Source organism: Nerophis lumbriciformis, linkage group LG26 (genome assembly GCF_033978685.3).
Source record: "Nerophis lumbriciformis linkage group LG26, RoL_Nlum_v2.1, whole genome shotgun sequence".
Classification (NCBI taxonomy): Eukaryota; Metazoa; Chordata; class Actinopteri; order Syngnathiformes; family Syngnathidae; genus Nerophis; species Nerophis lumbriciformis.
The window spans coordinates 25,068,529-25,083,206 of NC_084573.2; the positions used below are offsets into that span (position 1 = coordinate 25,068,529).

At 40.1% G+C, this 14,678-nt stretch overlaps 1 protein-coding gene across 4 annotated transcripts in view; it reads right to left on the minus strand.

Annotated features, from left to right (window-relative positions):
* The window catches only part of lama2 (laminin, alpha 2), a 498,600-nt gene that overhangs the window by 67,673 nt on the left and 416,249 nt on the right, over positions 1-14,678 (minus strand). For 3 of the 4 annotated variants that reach the window (XM_061987118.2, XM_061987116.2, XM_061987119.2), the window contains exons 50-56: positions 11,280-11,413; positions 9,406-9,565; positions 7,444-7,568; positions 6,629-6,791; positions 4,440-4,584; positions 4,212-4,350; positions 1,221-1,232 (exon numbers count right to left, since the gene is read on the minus strand). In XM_061987118.2, coding sequence (XP_061843102.2) covers positions 1,221-1,232; positions 4,212-4,350; positions 4,440-4,584; positions 6,629-6,791; positions 7,444-7,568; positions 9,406-9,565; positions 11,280-11,413 — 878 coding nt within the window. The remainder of the gene's footprint in view (positions 1-1,220; positions 1,233-4,211; positions 4,351-4,439; positions 4,585-6,628; positions 6,792-7,443; positions 7,569-9,405; positions 9,566-11,279; positions 11,414-14,678) is intronic. The other variant, XM_061987117.2, reaches the window with a different exon arrangement.

Here is a 14,678-nt window from a genome sequence, read left to right on the forward strand (position 1 = left end):
TTTACTTTTCATCAGTTTTTATGTGTCCCTTCTTTTATAGTTTGATTATTATTATATTTTCTAATCACCCTAACCTCGATAATCATTTTTGTGATTAACACATGCTTTCATATCATTTGACAAGGATGTAAACTGTAAGTAGGTTAGATATAATTATTGAATATAATTCAAATCAAGAGTAAGATTACCAATTCAGTGTTAATATTTGAGTGGGCCCCGGGCCCCTCTGTAGTGGACAAGTAGGGCCCCAGGAACAAAAAGGATAAGAACCTTTAATATGGTATATATGTTAGTTATATGTATTCTATGTGACAAAACAAATGTCATTAAAACATTAAATGACACCAAAACACAGACATTTAATTTGCTTTAAACAGCCTCTTAAGTCATCCAATCCAGCAGCTATTAAATCATAAAAGGATGTTGCTGAATAGACATGTTTTTTATTTCTGACCGTCCAAATATGTTGAAACGTACACATAGGACAGAGTTTGTCTTTGCAGTGCGAGCACTCCTCTCTCACCGCCGCGTGTGGAACTGTGTCAGTTTGCGCGTCCTTTTCACACGTGCTAAATAAAAAGCAAAATAGTGCTCCTAAAACGGTGATGAGTGTTGATAAATCACATTGTATGCGCTGTATAACAGATTTGCATTTTTCTCCTCACAGTTTTGTGGGCGTTTTGATGATCAGCATAAATTTTGCATATTCATGAAGACAAAGACGCAAAGTGATAAGAATCAATAAAGTACTATCTATCTATCTATCTAGTAGCTTTGCATGTGCAATCGAGTTTGCACAAGTTTCAGTACAGGCAAACCTCGACTAAATCAGGCCCTTAGTGTTTTGTTGCCCCACTGGGCGCTGGCAACCATTGTTGGATTCCCGTCCGGTATACAATTTAGGCACATTTACAACAACAATAGAAAAAGTCGTCAATGTCAGAAATGCTACATTGTTGTTGCTTGAAGGACAAATGACAAACCCAGATGCAAAAAGAGCAGAAGAAGTGATTTTCAGGCGCCACGTGAAATAGCAGCAGCCATTAGAGGCCAACACACATATATTGTACACACACACACACACACACACACACACACACACACCCACGCACGCACATACACATTTTGTGGGCTAAATGGTGCTCCAGCATCAGTGTGGTTTTCCTCATGCAGAGAACAATTTACCCTTGTTAAATATTGGAATTTGTATTATTGTTTACCTGGATTTCATGCTGTTAAGACAAAACATGACATTATCGCATTAGCACACATTCTTCACCATTGAATAATCACATTGCATTTGCTTTAAACTTGATCCAGTCTTGCACAAGATGCTTGATCAGACATTAAAAAAAATATTTCAGTTATTACAGTAGATTAGCGGGGGTTACGCTCCGAGACCATTCGCAAATAGCATATAAATGCAAGTACAGTGGTACCTTAACTTAAGAGTGTTTTGAGATCAGAGATGTCTTATGCCTAAAGTTACAAGCAAAAACTTGAGTTACAAGCGTCACCGGCATTAATTGGTGTAGCAAATGCCATAGTGATCACCGTAACCTCTGACCAAAACATCCAGTCTTACTTGCTAGCATTAGCTTATAGCTAAAGCAGTGATATGCGGGCTCCATCTTGTGGTACGCCAAATAATCACTTAATAAAATATTCAAACACAGTGTTACTGTTCAAACTATGTGTCATGTTATTACATGTTAATATTACATATATTGTTAAATAAAACCTCTCCTTTGTTTTCAATGAATATTTAGGACTTCCACGCTACTCTATTTTAATGTTGGTCATTAAACATAACAATATGGACAAACTGCTAATGGTGTGTTTGACGAAAAAGCACCTAGAAGGAGATACCGTAGAAGTCCATTCTCCAAGGTAAATGTTGTACATTATTATTATAATACTTCATTAAACTACTGTAGTTGGTTTTACTACATTCTATTGTATTGTTTATAGAGAATAAAACTTTAAAAGGAATGTTATGTGTTAAAATTGTGCTGTTTTGGGAGTGACGTAAATGTTGAATTGTGAAGATATGGCATTTAGGGATGAGAACCGAATCCGGTACTTTTTTGGCACCGACTGAATCCCGCCGGTCCTACTGGGCACCGATTCACGTCAAATTCAATGTTGTGCAATGTTTCGGTACCTAGGTAGTGCATAACGTCACGCCCGGTTACTGACTCTTTGCATTTAGGCACTTGACGAACACTCCAGCAGGACTTAGAGCGGACTTAGCCAAAACCACCCAACGTTGCAATTGTCAATGCCAACAAATAAATTTACTCCAAAAATGCTCCAATTTAAGTAAAGTAAAGCTTCACTTTTCCCAAAATGCGCTAGATTGATGCTAATATACATTGCCTTTGGTATTGACATGCTACTGATTAGCATTAGCAATTTTCCATGGCAATTTCAACACCTCCGAATTTGTTAATGAAAACTACAACTAAGATGCACGTTACAATCAAACAGCTGGTATGTACAATACTTACAGTATTAACACTTTTTAGGGTGCAACAAAAACCAAAAACACACCGTAAAGTTTACAATACTGCCATCTAATATTTTGGACCTGCAATTGCAATTGCAACATAATGTACTGTAATTCTTGCAAATGAGACTCAAATTTGACAATGAAACAGGATGTAAGAAATGGTCAACAGGTATCATAATCAGCTCATTTTTAAATGTCGCGAAAAAAATTATATCTTTATTTGTTTGTATTATTAACTCACACAAAAGTACCAAAAATCGGTACCGTCTAGGTCAGGGGTCAGCAACCCGCGGCTCCGGAGCCGCATGCGGCTCAGCTGCATACTTGCCGTACCCCCCGATTTTTCTGGGAGGTTTCCGGATTTCAGTGCCTCTCCCGGACATCTCCCGGGGCAAACATTCTCAGATTTTCATCCGGACAACAATATTGAGGGCGTGGCGTGATGGCACTGCCTTTAACATCCTCTACAACATGTCGTCGCGTCCGCTTTTACACCATGCTATCTGCGTGCCGGCCCGGTCACATGTAGTATGTGGCCTCTGCTTACACACGTAAGTGACTGCAAGGCATACTTGGTCAACAGCCATACAGGTTACACTGAGGGTTGTGATATAATCAACTTTAACACTCTTACTAATATGCGCCACACTGTGAACCCACACCAAACAAGAATGACAAACATTTCGAGAACATCCGCACCGCAACACAACATAAACACAACAGAACAAATACCCAGAATCCCATGCAGCCCTAACTCTTCCAGGCTACATTATACACCCCCGCTACCACCAAACCCCAACCCCGCCCACCTCAACCGACGCACGGAGGGGGGTTGGTGGTAGCGGGGGTGTATAATGTAGCCCGGAAGAGTTAGGGATGCATGAGATTCTGGGTATTTGTTCTGTTGTGTTTATGTTGTGTTACGGTGCGGATGTTCTCCCGAAATGTGTTTGTCATTCTTGTTTGGTGTAGGTTCACAGAGTGGCGCATATTAGTAAGAGCGTTAAAGTTGTTTAAACGGCCACCCTCAGTGTGACCTGTATGGCTGTTGAACAAGTATGCCTTGCAGTCACTCGTGTGTCTGCAGAAGCCGCATACAACATGTGACTGGGCTGGCACGCTGTTTGTACAGGTTGTAGAGGGCGGTAAAGACAGTGCCATCATAGCACGCCCTTATTATTGTTGTTTGGGTGAAAATCAGTAGACATTCAAGAGAATAGTTGCTCTGAAATTCGGGAGTCTCCCGGAAAAATTGGGAGGGTTGGCAAGTGTGATGCAGTCAAGCGCCATTCATATAAAACTCGCGGGCAGCACTAACATTACATTTTCAAATTAAGGTGCGGGACGCGTGTCTGAGACCCCTGGTTTATACACAGCACAAAGCAAAAAAAAAACTTTGTATGCAGTGTTATTTCATTTTAAATTTCAAAAGAGTTTTGTGGTTCCCATTGTTTTCTTTATTTTGTGAAACGGGTCAAAATGGCTCTTTGAGTGGTAAAGGTTGCCGACCCCTGGTCTAGGTTCGAATGTAAACGGTACTCATCCTTGACGAGCAATCCACTGTATCTACTGTAACTTATCAATGTCCTTGCATTAATGCTAAATGGTTGACCATGAAATAAATGTTATCCTACTTCCATTGTTTCCTGGAACAGATGGTGTTACTGTAAATACGGTGTCAGCCATTTTAAGGCGTTACCTGTAGTTTCCGATGGTCGGTAGACCTCCAAAGAAAATGCTCTGGTTCTCCTTGAGGTTCAGACCAGTGGCTGCACCCTGAGATGTGGCCACTATCTTCTCCTCGGCATTGGAGTCAATGTCCACAATGGTCACTGTGGCTGTAAGGAACACAAATATCATAACGTACTTATTAAAGTATTAATTATTATCATTCATGCACATCTCCTGCTGTTGTTGTTATGCATACCTTGCTTCTTGTTGCGAGACATGGTGAGAGATTTCCAGCGTCCATCATTTTGGCGATTTGCTGATATGGCGTTGCCAATCCCCGATCCCAGGTCAAAGTTCACCTTCACCTTGCCCCCATTCAACTCCAATGACATGAAGTCCTTCTACATGGGGACAAAAGTGCAGAGAAGTTGCTTTCAGGAAGTGTATTGGTAGCATTGATTTAGAGCAGTGCTTTTTTAAACTAGTGGTACGCCAAATTATCACTTACACAGTGTTTTATATTCCTATATTCAAACAGTGTTACTGTTCAAACTGTGTGGTCAAAAACATGAAATATACTTGTTGAATAAAACCTCTGCCTTGTTTTTAATGAATACGTAGGCCTACTATGCTACTGTATTTGAATGTTGGTCATTATGGTTGTACGTGGAGAGCAAAATGTTTTCTGAGGTGCTAATTCAGGGGTCTCAAACACGTGGCTCGCGGGCCACACGTTATTTTGCGGGCTGCACTAACAATACATTTTCATATTAAGGTGCGGGCCGCAAAATAACGTGCCGCGGGCCTCAATTGGACGCGAGCCACGTGTTTGACACCCCTGAATTAGCACCTCAGAAAACATTTTGCTCTCCACGTACAACCATAATGACCAACATTCAAATGTTTATATGAATGGCGCTTGACAGCATCATACTTGCCAACCCTCCCTTTTCCGGGAGACTCCCGAATTTCAGGTCAACCATTCTCTCAAATGTCTTCACCCAAACAACAATATTAAGGGCGTGCCGTGATGTCACTGCCTTTAGCGCCCTCTACAACCTGTACAAACAGCGTGCCAGCCCAGTCACATGTTGTATTTGGCTTCTGTACACACACACACACACACATAAGTGCAAGACATACTTGATCAACAGCCACACAGGTCACACTGAGGGTGGCCGTATAAACAAGTTTAACACTGTTACAAATATGCGCCACACTGTGAACCCACACCAAACAAGAATGACAAACACATTTCGGGAGAGCATCGGCACCGTAACACAACATAAACACAACAGACAAATACTAAGAATCCCATGCAGCCCTAACTCTTCCGGGCTGCAATATACACCCCCGCTACCACCAAACCCCGCCCCCCCAACCCTGCGCCCCCACACATCAACCCCCTCTCCCCCTTCCGTGCGTCGGTTGAGGTGGGCGGGGTTGGGGGGGGGGGGGGGTTTGTTGGTAGCGCGGGTGTATATTGCAGCCCGGAAGAGTTAGGGCTGCAAGGTGTTTTGGGTATTTGTTCTGTTGTGTTTATGTTGTGTTACGGTGCGGATGTTCTCCCGCAATGTGTTTGTCATTCTTGTTTGGTGTGGGTTAACAGTGTGGCGCATATTAGTAACAGTGTTAAAGTTGTTTAAACGGCCACCCTCAGTGTGACTTGTATGGCTGTTGATCAAGTATGTCTTGCAGTCACTTACATGTGTCTGCAGAAGCCTCATACAACATGTGTCTGGGCCGGCACGCTGTTTGTATGGTGAAAAAGCGGACACGACAACAGGTTGTAGAGGACGTTAAAGGCAGTGCTATCACGGCACGCCCTTAATATTATTAAAATCGGGACAAATTTGGGGGAATGGTTGCCCCGGGAGATTTTCGGGAGGGGCACTGAAATTCTGGAGTCTCCCGGAAAAATCGGGAGGGTTGGCAAGTATGTTGCAAGGGCAGGATAGCCATTCAAAGAAGGTGAATTCATTCAAAAGTGCATGTTAGATTTTTTTAAGAAATCTTTTCTTGCGGCCCAGCCTCACCCAGTTTCTGCATCCAGTGGCCCCCAGGTAAATTGAGTTTGAGACCCCTGTGCTAATTGGTGAAAAAAGTTTGAGAACCACTGCTTTTTAGCAGTACCTCTCAAATAGTGGAGTGGTCCCTTTTGTTGTGTGTGTATGTTGGGGCGTGAGAGGCTATGGCACAATTGCATATTTAGTGTTAGTAAAGAAATATCTGGACACATACAGATAAAAAAATAAACACTAACTTCATCAACACCTACGGGGGGGCGTAACAAAAAATAGAGAACCACTGATTAAGAGTAAAAGATGCCGAGATCAATAATGATGTCCTTATTGTTATCACATCAATATTTGTATATATAAGTTGAAAAGTACAAATAAAGCGCAAGCAGTCATTGTTTTGGACAATATCCGCTAGCTTTCATACCATGTCTTCAGTTGCCAGATACATGAGCAGAGCATCGGTTGAGAATGTTCGGAACTTGAACGTAACGCTGGAAACGTTGGGGTTCCATCTTGTGGGTCGTCCCACTGCGGCGTAGCCTTCCCCATCCAGCTGGACAGTCCCCTCGCCATTTGTAGTCTGGGGGCTAACAAGCACAGCAAAATGAAGTCCACTTGGATGTCACTGTTGGAGTCACTGTAGGTAAGGGTCGGTTTGATCACTAAGATCTTGCAGGAATTAAGTTAAGTTAAAGCACTGGAAGTGTTTTTGGATTTCACAACCGGGCATCAATGAGCAGCAGATGCATGTAATTAGGGCCCTTAATGGTGGACATTGGAGTCGGAGGAGTGGACAAGTCGCCATTTTCAAATAAAAAAATTACACTGGCATTCTTTTGTGCTGGTTTGTGCTGTTATGGTTTTTAAGTTATTCTGACTCGTGACGTCCTCCCCCCTCCCTTTCAACATCTCTAAAATTGTCCAAATTCTTTCGTGCTATGTTTGTGCAGCAAACATTTTTGTCTAGCTATTCTAGTTTTTATGTTAACGTTTTATTATTCATAACCCTCACACCTTGTCAAAATCTCCCCAAACTTGTCCCATTTGTCCCAAATATTGTCTATTAGTTTTTATGTTATTAACGATTCGAAAGAATTGCACTACTGAATGCACAATACAAAGTTGTAGTCAACGTGTCTGCACACTTACACATAATCTAAAATATTTGCTTATGCTTGAATGTCCATTGCTTGTTGAAATAAAATCCACTCAATATAAAATGTTGATTTTCTGTCATACCTGACAACGCATCCTTTACAGTCTCCTTGTCTCTCTCTGTAGTTCCAAAGTCCAATAGGTTTACCGTCTAGGAAGGTCTCCCCCATGCAGCCTGTGAATGTTGTTGTCCTTACAGCATCTGCTTTCTGTAAGACAAGATATTGAATAATAATGAGGAAAAAGGAGCATTTTATGTTGCTCTAAAGCAAAAGAGGTCCAAACTTTTTCCACTGACGGCCGCACACTGAAAAATCAAAACGTGCGAGCGCCATTTTGATATTTTTAATTTTCAAAACCAATATATTGATGTTTTATTTTTTTACCTTTAGGGCTCCCCTCAAGTTTGGTCGTAGGGACAAAAGGGTCTCAGTCATAATAATGTTAAAGGGGAACTGCACTTTTTTTTGTAATTTTGCCTATCGTTCACAATCATTATGAAAGACATGACGACGGATGGATGTTTTTAATGCATTCTAAATATTAAATAAACATAAATAAAAGTCCACTTACAGCAGGGCCAATGGGTGTTCCACTCTACCGCCCATAAAATCTGATAAATAACCATTCAAAAAAACGCCAATAATACACCATTTACATTTTGTGACTTGAATATTAACCAGGTATTAGTGATATTGTTATTATAAGCGCTAACGCAGACAAACTATTTTTAGTGGTGACGTCATCACTTCCTGCGTGCAGATGTTTACATCATCGAGTGGTCTGATCATAATCATGCCTTTCACCTGGACATAAGGTGGCTTGTAATATAATCTGACAAGTTGGGACACTTGTGACAGCCATGTAGGACCTGGAACTGGCGAGGACGACACAAAAAGCGCTTGTTCCCCTCAAAAAAATGTTAAAAATATGTCATATTTAGTTTTTGTACTTTCAAGGCTTAAGTCTCTAGATTAACTTTAGATCCATCCGTCGATTCCAAGTTTTTATAACTTTTTTTAATGATTTTTTTTTGCTTGTTTCATGCCCCTTTTGTCAAAGAAAACTTTTATATGACAAACACAAATTATGCAATATTTACATCAAAACATTTTCAAAGTAGAATTTTTGCTGCGAGGTAATTGGAGGATTGAATAGGTCAATAATTCATTACAACATTGATTTTAATTAAATTTTTCCCACTAAAATTATTGGGAATCTAAAAAGGCCCCACTCAAAAAAGTGTGAAAAATAATTCATACATTTTTTTTTTTTGCTTTCAAAACTTAGGTCTCTAGATCAACTTCAGATCTAACTGTCAATTATAAGTTTTTTTGTTTTTTTTCATGATTTTTGTGTTTGGTTCATGCCCTTTTTGTCAAAGAAAAGTTTGTTTTATACGATAAACACAAGAAACATGCAACATTTTCCCCAAAAAATATGAGGTAATTGGAGGCTTGAATAGGTCAATAATTCATTACGACATTGATTTTATTTCATTATTATTTTTTCCACTACAATTATCGGGGATCCAAACAAAAATAACTAAAACATTTTTTGTCACTTTTTAATGTTTAAGTCTCTAGATCGATCAGGTGTATCCGTTGATTATTTGTTTTTATTATTTATGATTTATTTTGTTTCATGCCCTTTTTGTCAAAGAAAACTTTGTTTTTTATATAGTAAACACAAAACAAATGCAATATTTCCCCCCAAAAATATTTCAAAGTGGAATTATTGCTGTGAGGTAATTGGAGCAATGAATAGGTCAATAATTCATTACAACATTGATATTATTTTTTGACAGCTTTAAAGAAAAAAACAGCCTGCTTTGCAGCTTTGTGTTATTAGAGTCAACAATGCAACCTTTTCTCGTCACATCTCACCTGATTGCTCTTTTATTCCACTTTTTAATGTTTTTTTTAATTTTAATTTTTTAAATAGCATTTCCGCGGGCTGTTAAAATATTAGCTGCCGGCCGCAAAGGGCCCCCAACCACACTCTGAACACCCCTGCTCTAAACACAAAAAAACCATGTAAAGCTACCTTGATTGTGCCAAGGATTCCGCCAACAAACAGGTAGGCGTTCTGGTCCACGTCCAGGATGCTGTAGGTAGTGGGGGAGTTGGCGCTGTTTGGGATTGGCACCACGGCCGCCTGTGGCCCTTCTAGAGGGTACACTAATATGGTACCATTCAATCCGTTACTGGGGACGCCGGAGAAGACAGACAGAAATTAGGAAGTAATTTTATTTGCCAGTGTGCATTTCCTGCAGGACATTTGAGTGAGTTTGTTCTGTCACATGAAATCAGCTTATATGAACTGGGAGCATAAAAAGATGAACGAGACAAAGTGATTGCGGAGACAGGTTTCCAGCAGGCGGGACCTCAGAGATGTACAGTGAAATTGAGCTGCCACCTTGAATTTGTTGTTTCATCGTGTGGGGGAACAGTTGGGACGTCTCTGCAGTGAGGGCCCGCCCGAACGCACGACTATCTCTGCCTTCACTGAGAGAACACTGATCACACTGACTGCATGTTATGTAACAGTCACGGGCCGGCAGGGTTGCAAACACTTGATTTCCCCAAGTGAAACCGGGCCATTTTTCCCAATTTCATGAAATAAATAACGTCCTGTGGTTGCTTTTTATTTATTTTTCTATTTCTGGATGTTATCAGGTCAAGATGATGCGACTCATCGTGTTCCCACAAGAATTAAGCAGGAAATTGTGCTGAAAAGTTCAAGGCAAATTGGAATAAACCAGTTCTTCTCAAATAGTGGAGAGGGGGGCGCAGTACGATGCCAGGGTGTGACCCTGGGGAACATGCTTTATCAGTATCACGCAGTATAATTTTTCAAACCCTTTCATTTATCCATTTTCTACCGCTTGTCCCTTTTGGGGTCACGGGGGGTGCTGGAGCCTATTCCAGCTGCACATAAACATAAACCACTCCCAGCAGGCACAAGACATTAAAACAATGTTGAGAACTCTTTGAATTAGGTCCTGACGTTGAGCAACTCAAACATTTTTGACAACGTTTAATCAATGTTAGGCTCTGAATTTGATTTGACCATTGAAATTTGGTCATTTCCCAACCAATATTCTACAACACAAACACAACGTTGAAACAACATACTTTTTGACTATGTTTATTCAATATCAGGTTATGACGATGGTTTGAACATTGACATTTGGTAATTTCTCAACCAACAACGTTCTCTCAATTTAAAAATACGTTGTTTCAAAGTCAGTTTTAAAGGACTCGCATGTATAATCAACGTTGCATCAATGTCTTGTGCCTGCGGGGTGGGAACATCCATCCATCCATCCATCCATCCATTTTCTACCGCTTATTCCCTTCGGGGTCCCTATCTCAGCTACAATCGGGCGGAAGGCGGGGTGCACCCTGGACAAGTCGCCACGTCATCGCAGGGCCAACACAGATAGACAGACAACATTCACACTCACATTCACACACTAGGGCCAATTTAGTGTTGCCAAACAACCTATCCCCAGGTGCATGTCTTTGGAAGTGGGAGGAAGCCGGAGTACCCGGAGGGAACCCACGCAGTCACAGGGAGAACATGCAAACTCCACACAGACAGATCCCGAGCGCAGGATCGAACTCAGGACCTTCGTATTGTGAGGCAGACGCACTAACCCCTGTTCCACCGTGCTCGGATTGTGTTTTATTTTTATTTCATCTAAAGCCTGCATGCATCTTCACAGTTGCTGTAATATGAACGACATCTCTCTGTGAACACTCACTTACACTATAACCATCCTTTTTTAGTATTTGTCACAAACGCATACTGAGCTCAGTGGTATTGTCGCTGGTATCGAAAGGACAGAATACAGAGCATGTGCCAGCGACGCTGTAAACACACTAAACAAAGCAGACAAAGTAGACAGGTCTTACCGAGAAGCCTCGATTCTGTGCCAGTTGCCATCATGGATGATGAGATGGGGGTATTCCACCCTTCCAACACCTGAACCCACGTCCCAGAGGAAATACACTTTGCCCTTGCGCATCTCTAAAGCTAAGAAATCCACCTGAAAAAGCAGACAAGCAGAATGTCACAAAAAACAAATAAATGGTAAATGGGTTATACTTGTATAGCGCTTTTCTACCTTCAAGGTACTCAAAGCGCTTTTCCACATTCACCCATTCACACACACATTCACACACTGATGGTGGGAGCTGCCATGCAAGGCCCTAACCACGACCCATCAGGAGCAAGGGTGAAGTGTCTTGCTCAAGGACACAACGGACGTGTCGAGGCTGGTAGAAGGTGGGGAATGAACCAGGAACCCTCAGGTTGCTGGCACAGCCACTCTCCCAACCGCGCCATGCCGTCCCCAACATAACACATATGTAGTTTTTCTTTTCACTTACTCTAACTGATTAATCACCATATTTTGGTAGTACTCTAAATTGACACATATGTGCTATTTGTAATTCAACAATTGCCTCTAAAGTTGCTGAACAATGCAGAATTCAAACCGCTGATATGTACGTCCTCACACAAGTCCACAGCATATCTTGCAACGCTGCATCTCATTAAGTCTTTTTCTTTGGATTTGTTTTTGGGGGCGGGGGGTCACCAAGAGTGGTTTTAACAAGAAATTAGATTTATGGCTCTTAGAGAGGAGCCGTATCTTGAGGAGCAGTTCCTTTAAAAGAGCCGTTCAAAAGATTGGCTCCTTCCTATATTTAATAATTTTTTAAGTAACTTGTTTTCATCAAAGGAACAATCACTCACGGCAGTAATAAGATACAAGGATGTATACATTACACCAATATAAACACTATAAGGGCGAATTGTTTTGAAATTATGATAATCTAATTTGGCTTTTCTTTTCATGGTGTCGTTTCCCCATTCTTTGACGGTGACGATTTACGCTATATCTAGTGGATATAACTTTATAAATTTGTTTTCATTTCAAGACGCTGATATCCCTTTCCAATTAGTTAATGATAGTGTTAACGTGAATAGAGTCTTCTGGCACGACTCTTAACTCTGTGATGTTATAGGGGACGGCGTGGCGCAGTTGAGAAAGTGGCTGTACCAGCAACCTGAGGGTTCCTGGTTCAATCCTCACCTTCTACCATCCTAGTCACGTCCGTTGTGTCCTTGAGCAAGAAACTTCACCCTTGCTCCTGATGGGTCCTGGTTAGCGCCTTGCATGGCAGCTCCCACCATCAGTGTGTGAATGTGTGTGTGAATGGGTGAATGTGGAAATAGTGTCAAAGCGTTTTAGAAAAGCACTATACAAGTATAACCCTATGTAAATATTCCTTTAATAAGTAAAGCCAATAAAGCTGATTTTGTTTCGGGTTCTGAGAGGGCAGCGTGGGCAACTTGCATAAAGAACGGCTCTCAAACAAACAAATTACAGCTACGAATTGTTCACTTGAAAGGGCCGTTCAAAAGACTCGACTCATTCGCGAACATCACATCTCTAGTTTTAATGCAGTTCTTCTCAAATAATGGGTCGGGCCGTCCCACACCTCAGTTTCATTAAAAAAAACAAAAAAACATCAGTAGTTTATTTAATTTAATTTAGTAGTATCAAACTATTCAAGTTGGTCTAAAAAACTTTTTGAATTTAAATAAGAATTTACTTTTTTTTTAATTTAAGGCAAATTGATGTTCTTTAAATATTTTATGTTACAAACTAAAAAACGAAGTTAACGCAATTTTGTTGATCTATATTTCTTTTTTTGTTTTCTTTATTGTTAATAAGGATACAATGTTAAGCAGAGGTGTACTTAACACTTTTATAGACAAATGATACTATTTATAGTCGCGGCGGAGAGTAAGGAGGGGGCACAAAATGTTTTATTTTTTCTAAAGAGGGGCATAACAGAAAATAAGTTAACGGGACGTAGGACACAGTAGACATGCGTCTGTCCTGGCTGCTCAGTACAACATGGCTAATTTGAGAATATTAATAAAAGGCAAGGGATGGAATGTACATCAATGTGCAAGTTGAGGAGCCTCAAGTCTGGGCCCAACTCTAACATTTTCTGAAATTTTTTTATGGATAATAATAGTGGTTACTTATTTCTACACTTGGTTAACAGTTAAAAGGTTTGTGATAGTTATATTATTTCCTTTGGGAAAAATATGTTTTAACACAAAATGGAAGGCTAAGCAGCGACTTGAAATTCTGACTTTAGAAACTCTACTGTACAATGATTTAGTGCAATGGTTCTGAAATATTTTTCAGCGCCACCTCAGAATACACTTGCCTCTCCAAGTACCACCATAATGACAACATTCAAATACAGTAGTGTAGTAGGCCTAAGTATTCATTAAAAACAAGGCAGAGGTTTTATTGAACACGCTTATTTAATATGTTTGGTCACTGTAACATTACACACAGTTTGAACAGTAACACTGTGTTTAAATATAGGAAAATAAAACAGTACTTTAATCAAGTGATTCTTTGGCGTACAACTAGTGGCACACATACCGCAGTTTGAGAATCCCCGATTTAGTGCATGTTATTACCATAATGCAACCCGCCTTTTGAGACTTGCTGCTCGGGGTGTCCCAATGCAATTTTTTCACTTTTGATACGATACAGATATTGACCTTTGAATATTGGCTGATACCAATCACACACTTTTTCTTTCTTTTGTAGTGTCGAAAAAAGGTTTGAAAAGGCTTGGTCATGTGAAATTATTACAACAGAAAACAAGTACCAACCTATTTATTATTAATCATTTGGAATAGACTTATACTTTCTTTATGTTGAAGTGGAGTCATATTTACTTATGTTACACTTATGGCCACAATTATTCATTAAGTTAACCCAATGCTGCAGTAAGTTGAATGACGCAGACAGGTTTGTTACTGGATACTTTCTAATTTGTTTTTGCCATATAGATTTTGTATGTGTGAATAATATGCAACTAAAATTACTTGTTTTTATTGACAAATGTGTTGTTTTAGACTAATAGTGTCCAATTAGGAACACCAATTAAGTCTATTGTGTGCTTAGCTGTTGTGTAGTTGCTTGATGTTAATTCGATACAAAATAGTATATACTTTTATTTTTTGCGTGGAATGTTAAAAATAGGTTTGATCAAGGGGAATTATTAAGAGCACAAGGTATATATGAAAAACACTAACCGTATGAGATGAGTATGCTGTCTTTAAATTGAATAATTCAATCAGTTGAGCTCATGACGCAGTAAGTCAAATGATGCGGACACGTTTCTTCCTGGATACCTTATAATAAGCTTATGTACATGTACGGTAAGCAATATGCAAGTATTATTATTTGATAGTTGTTTATATTGACACAT